The following is a 6954-nucleotide window of genomic DNA, read 5'->3' as shown; positions in this document are numbered from 1 at the left end:
TCGATGATGTGAGCCGTTCAATGTGATCAGAGCGTAATTTTAAAGGTACCCTCAAGAAATCAACAAAAAAAATGATCGGGAAAGGCTTGATCCGAACAATTTTTTATTGAACGGTTCAGTAAAAAACTGCTTGGATCAAGTCATTCCCGATCATTTTTTTTCTGATTTCTTGCTGGTACCCTTAAAATCATGTTCTGGTCACATTGAGCGGTTCGAATCATCGCAAATCGATCGGGAAATGGGAGGTCCGGACGGTATGGACCGTAAGAGGTGTGGACTTGAAAAAAATTGTATGTATATATATATATATATATATATATACACACACACATATAAGAACTACTTTATTTTAATAAAATGCGGACCTTCCTTTTCTGATCCAATTTCGATGATCCGAGCCGCTCAATGTGTTCAGAATATGATTTTAAGGGTACCCGCTAGAAATCAGCAAAAAAAAAGACCGGGAAGGGCTTCATCAGAGCAGTTTTTGTTTATTTTTTATCAAACGATTCAAATAACAACTGCTCAAATCAAGCTCTTCCCGGTCATTTTTTTTGCCGATTTCTCATATGTACCCTTAAAATCACGTTCTGAATACATTGAGCGACTCGGATCATCAAAATCCTATCAGGAAAGGCAAGAAATGGGAGGTCTGCATATAAGGTCCTCATTTTAAAGTCCTTATCTGAAGATTTCTGTATATATATATATATATGTATATATATGCCATTAGAATGGATCCGATAAGAAATATAACGACTAGAAAATAAAAGATAACATTTCGATTGAAAAGTATAACAAGTACGAAGAAAGAGTAGTTTAATAAAATAAAGTTAGAATAGATAATCAGATGCAGTGACTTTTAAAAGAGAGTGAGTTATGTCCGGAGGAGGCAGAAACCGTCGGGTCGTTGAGTTCCCACCACTGTCATTTGTGGGCCATGTGCATTTATTGTGATAATCTGGACTGTTCATCTTATATAGCTCGCAAAAATAGTGTATTCACGTAAAAAAATCAGCTTTATTGTGCATTCATATGTATATCAAAATTTGAATTTTGGTTTATAAAACGGACGGCCTAGAATGTCCGATGAAGTTGATTTTTTGCATGAATACGCTATTTTAGTCCGGAGGAGGCGGAAACCGTCGGGCCGTGGAGTTCCCACCACTGCCATTTGTGGGCCTTGTGCGTTTATTGAGGTAATCTGGACCGTTCATCTTGTAAAGCTCGCAAAAAATTAGAGTATTCTCACATTAAAAAAATCAGCTTTATTGGGCATTCCTATGTATATCAAAATTTAAATTTTGGTATATAAAATGGATGGCCTAGAATGTCCAATGAAGCTGATTTTTTGCGTGAATATGCTATTTTAGTCCGGAGGAGGCAGAAACCGTCGAGCCGTGGAGTTCCCACCACTGCCATTTGTGGGTTCTGTGCGTTTATTGAGGTAATCTAGACTGTTCATCTTGTAGAGCTCGTAAAAAATAGTGTATTCACGGAAAAAAAATCAACTTTATTGGGCATTCTTATGTATATCAAAATTTGAATTTTGGTTTATAAAACGGACGGCCTAGAATGTCCAATGAAATTGATTTTTTTGCGTAATACGCTATTTTACGAGCTCTACAAGATAAACGATTCTGATTACCGCAATGTCAATGTACGATGGGACTCACAATGGAAGGTAAAAAAACTCATGGTTTCCACCCCATCCGCAAATAATTTTTTATCCTTTTAAAAAGGTAAGTAGTTAAAATAGAAATGTGACTTTTTGGGTATTGCTTGGTCCAAAATGTGCTCTAGCATGGTCCAAAATCTGCTGATGCGAATGCTCTAATACCCTTCACTGATCCAAGAATCACTGTTATACCTCAAAACAAATAGTCAATTGTTAACTACTACAGTAGAACTTGTTAGAATATGTGTAAAAACCAGTATAAAACAAAGAAAAGGTCACTATAACGTACACAATTTCTTAGTGCTTTCATTCCGCAGCTAGCATTAAAAGTCTAAGTTGGTATTAGCAAAGTCTACCGACTAATCAACCGAAAAGGGTACTTCGGGATGAGAAGTTTTTTTGGTGCAAATAGGGTATAGTCCACGTGGTATTCGAGCGCGCATTCGAGCCGTTATAACGTGTTTTGGATGGTCATAATTTGAGAGAGAGAAAGAAGAGAGAGAGTGGTTGGCTAAGGGGGAGAGAGAGTGTTCGGATCTGAGCCTCAGATACGCGCTGGTTACCGCCATGTGATACCTAATTTGCACCCAAAAACTTCTTAAGCAATTAAGCAATTGAGAAGGTTCGAAGCAATTGAGATGGAGAGAAGACCATTGGCATGTTCAAACTTCAAACTCTCTCCTCTCCCTCTCCCTCTCCCTCTCCCTCTCCCTCTCCCTGTAGTAATTAATTAGTAGTTCCAAAGCACAAACACGTGATATTCTAGATCATTCTAGCGTCACATATTTATGTGGAATTCATACACTTTATCGTAAATTCTATAAGAATAAATGGTGTTGAAGTGTCCCGGAGCGCCCTCGACCGTGCACCGGGAGCACTGAATAACTAGACCTCCCATCTCTCTCTCCACAACTGTTTTTCTATAAAATCAAATTGAAAATCTCCTCTCCCCCTGTTCTCTGATCATATCTCCATTTCCATCTCCCCATAGCCAAAACCTGATCAACACACCTGAAATATAATGGGACTGGCGGCGAACCCAATCCCAGCAGTCGTGCTCCTCCTCTCTTTACTCGCGGCGGCACCTCCGGTCTCCGCCAAACTCAAAACCTTCGACATCCAGTTCAAAAACTTCTTCAACAACAACTCCGACACCAAGAAATTGCACTTGGCCAGCGCTCTTTCTGCGATAGGCGCCAACGGCGCCCTCCAGCTCACGCCGGAAACCCCGAACGTAGACTTTGCATCAGTCACCAACCAATCCGGCCGGATTTTATACAAAATTCCTTTCAAATTATGGGAAGGCCGAAGCGACGCTTACTCCGACCGGGTGGCGTCGTTCAACACCTCGTTCCTCGTGAACATGTACCGGTTGAACGATTTTCCCACCCCTGGCGAAGGCATGGCGTTCGTGGTGGCGCCGGACCTCAAGAACCCGCCGAACAGCTCCGGCGAGTACTTGGGTCTGACTAATGCCGCCACCGACGGCAACGCTTCGAACCATCTTATCGCCGTTGAGCTCGACACATTTATACAAGATTTCGACCCGAATTCGCACCACGTCGGACTTAATTTAAACTCCGTCAGGCATAGCGGGACCGCCTCGTTGACGACTCTGCTCGATTATGAACTGGTTGCGCCCCTTGGAACGGGGTATTACCTCAACGTCTGGATCGAGTACGACGGAATCAAAAAGGTATTATTCGACGGAACTTCGTTTTTTTTTTTTTTTTCTTGGAACTAATCGATGGAACTTTATTCCTGTGGAATTGTCATGAGCACAGATGTTCGGACTTCGGACGCATATGTGTCTAGAACTGTTTGACACATATGAGTCGTTACTACGCAAGCATCACACAATCCACATAAAAATCACGATAAATGTCTAGAACCGTTTGACACACGTGATGCAGGCATAACTCAATACACCTAAAAACCACATGCATCAACAACTAAAAATTTGTGACTCAATCTGAAGATATATTCATGTCGAAAACATTTTTTCTGCCTTCCCCTTCTACTATCCCAAAAATTCTATGGGAACCGACCATTAAAGCACCGATTGTGCATAGACCGGCATGCAGGGTACATTCAGGGTTCTTCACTGATGAACCATACTAATTTCCCATTTTTCGGTTAGATTAAAGAATCATATAATTTGAACGAAAAAATAATAAATTGGATCAAGTATCTCTACATATCCAATTGGGTTGTTTTTAGCTGGACCACTTGAAAAATTATTGACAGCTCAAATTATCTGTGTGCGATCTAGATTGGATCCCGTGTGTCGGACTGTTCCTTCCCTTTCCTTGTCTCTTCCTCTCTGCCTTTCCTCCTCACAAAAATATTGGGAAACTCAAACAAGGGCCGTTTGGAACTTGTGAAAACAAACATAAAAAAAATGGTTATTTAGAAAAGTGTAAGGAAAATATATTATGCTCATTTTTTTCTCCCACTTTCTTTCTAAACCAAATAAGGGGAGAAAAGATGTAAAATATTTTTTCTTTCCTTTTTCATAGATTCCAAACAAAGCCTGAATGATAGATTGAGATTTGCAAATAGCAGATATAGGAGGAGAGGCGGCTTCTCCTCCTCCTCTACCTCATATTTTTTTCCTCCCACACTCTTATCGTACAAATTTTAGCTTTTTGCTTTATCAGACAATATTTTTTTAACATGAATATAATATAAACTGCTCAACATATACTACAAAATGTCATTCCTTTGCGGGTTTATTATGACTAGTATCTTTTACTCGTGAAAATTAGCTTCATTGCATATTCTATATTCGTAGATATCTAACTTAATCTTCTTGGAAAAAAAAATGATATTGGTTGATAAATATTTATGTATGATAAGTTTATTTATAGATGATCTTGTCAACGACACCAATATATGAAATGGGCGATGCGGATCATCTCATGAATGGTCTAGTGTACATCTAGCACTATATGTGTAAAGAGAGAAACTTATTCAATTCACAGCTCTGCGTAGTTTCAACCGTCCAAAAGTGTTTTGGACGGTCTAGATTAAAAATAATCTATTAACAGTAATAGATTATTTCTTACGGTTAATAGTTTGTCTTTAATTATCTAGATCGTTCAAAACACTTTTGGATGGTCGAGATTAGCCGCCGTAAACTTTATTTACGGAAGGCCCCATTAAAAAAAATTTCTCATATGTAAAATAGTATAAAGTTTTTCTCATACGTAAAATAGTACCTTTTAATTTCATGTTGCACGTTTTCTGTTATCAGTTCATCGCGGTTTACATGGCTAAACAAGAAAACCGAACGGGTGCGACACCTCCCAAACCAAATACCGCGATTCTTACATCACCTCTGGACCTCAGAAGGTTCGTGAATCAGAACTCGTATTTTGGGTTTTCGGCCTCGACAGGAGTCAACGCAGCCCAACTCAACTGCATTTTACGGTGGAACTTGACAGTGGAGTACTACTACGACGTAAATTGGATGAAGATTGGCCTCATCGTCGGGATAACCGCGGTGCTTTTACCGACATCGGCGGTTTTGGTATACTACTTCCGAAAGAGGTGGTTATTGCGACAGTCGGATAGGAAAATGTCAGGAAAGGTGAAGAGCATGCCCGGGATGCCGAGGGAGTATCAGTACAGAGATTTGCAGAAGGCTACGAACAATTTTGACAAGGCAATGAAGTTGGGACAAGGTGGGTATGGAGTGGTTTACAAGGGAAAATTGGCGAATCAGAAGGATTTGGAGGCTGCAGTGGATCAGGATTTGGTGGTTGCAGTGAAGATGTTTTCTAGAGAGAGTTTGAAGGGTCAGGATGATTTCTTTCAAGAGCTTACAATCATCAATCAACTCAGGCACAAAAACCTTGTTCCATTACTGGGTTAGTCCTTTTTCAGTCCTAATCCTTCCCCATATGGCCTATTTCTCAAATCATAATTTGCTATATTTTTTTTTTAATTTTTTTATATGCGTAGACTGTTAAATCAACTCGCTTCATTCGTAAACTAGTGAGATAGGATCATGCAATTGTGTCCAACATGTAATGTCCTTGTACAATAATGCAAGAGTTGTCACTTGTACACGCAGTAATATGCAAAGAAATCTATATCTTTATCGCAGGATGGTGTCATAATCACGGGAAGCTGTTGCTGGTTTACGATTACATGGCCAACGGCAGCCTTGACAAACACCTCTTCGGCGATGCCAACAACACGCCATTCAACTGGAATCTCCGCCGCAAGATCATCTCCGGGGTAGCCTCCGCTCTCTACTACCTCAACAACCACTACAATAAGAGGGTCGTCCACCGCGACGTCAAGGCTAGTAACATCATGCTTGACGCCGAGTTCAACGGCAAGCTCGGAGACTTTGGCCTTGCAAGAACCCTAGACAACGAAAAAACCTCTTACAAAGAAGTCGGGGGCGTTCCAGGAACAATGGGGTACATGGCCCCCGAATACGTGTTCACGGGCAAGGCCACCGAGCAATCTGATGTATATGCTTTTGGAGCAGTTCTGTTGGAAGTTGTTTGTGGTCGTAGGCCCGGGACCCAAATTGACACGTACCCGTTGTTAGTAGATTGGGTCTGGGCCTTGCATCACGAAGGCCAGTTACTTGAGGCGGTAGACGGTAGGCTCGGGGAGGACTATGTTGCGGAGGAGGCCCAAAGATTTTTGCTTCTGGGTCTGGCCTGTTCTCATCCGGTAGCAAGTGAAAGGCCCGAAACTCAGGAAATTGTTCAGATGCTATCGGGCTCGATGCCTGTGCCCCGCGTGCCGTCATTCAAGCCGCCTTACGCTTTGGCGCCCGTGCCAATGTTGGAGGAAGACATCATTCCGGCCACCACCACCGACTCTACATTCATTACGGCAGAGGATTGTGGATCAGGTTCGGCACCAGTGGCCATTAACCCAGAAATCCAACACCCATAAAGTGACAAATATGAAACCAGAAGCTTTCCATCCGTTTCGTTATTTATTTATTTATTTCCTTTTTTGGGTTTATGCATTTACTCAATTTTGTTTATTGTGAGAAGGGAGAATAATGGGGGAATTGCTTGTGTACAGTTTGGTGGGTGGTGGTGTATAAAATAACCTTTTCTTGTGCTTAGTTGTTAATGTATCAAAAGGGAAACTTTTGAAGCACATAACCAGATGATAAGCGAGATTATTGAAATCTCTAAACCGATGCAACAAATAAACCAACTTCGAACAATGAACTCCAATCGCACAAATCAAAACAGAAAGTATATGCGAGGCACAAGATTTTCTTGGAAAATTCTAAA

The 6954-nt window shown here is 41.0% G+C and overlaps 1 protein-coding gene across 1 annotated transcript; it reads left to right on the top strand.

Annotated features, from left to right (window-relative positions):
- The first annotated feature begins 2641 nt into the window (after positions 1–2641).
- LOC131302737 (probable L-type lectin-domain containing receptor kinase S.5) lies at positions 2642–6713 on the top strand. The gene is made up of 3 exons (XM_058329544.1): positions 2642–3374; positions 4935–5550; positions 5790–6713. Exons 1-3 carry the CDS (start codon positions 2700–2702, stop codon positions 6599–6601), a joined length of 2103 nt encoding a protein of 700 aa, XP_058185527.1. The 5' UTR covers positions 2642–2699; the 3' UTR covers positions 6602–6713.
- The last annotated feature ends 241 nt before the right edge of the window (positions 6714–6954 follow it).

The sequence above is a fragment of the Rhododendron vialii genome, chromosome 10a (assembly GCF_030253575.1).
Source record: "Rhododendron vialii isolate Sample 1 chromosome 10a, ASM3025357v1".
Classification (NCBI taxonomy): Eukaryota; Viridiplantae; Streptophyta; class Magnoliopsida; order Ericales; family Ericaceae; genus Rhododendron; species Rhododendron vialii.
The sequence above is the reverse complement of the archived record's forward strand: the minus strand, read 5'-3'. Positions and strand labels throughout refer to the sequence as shown.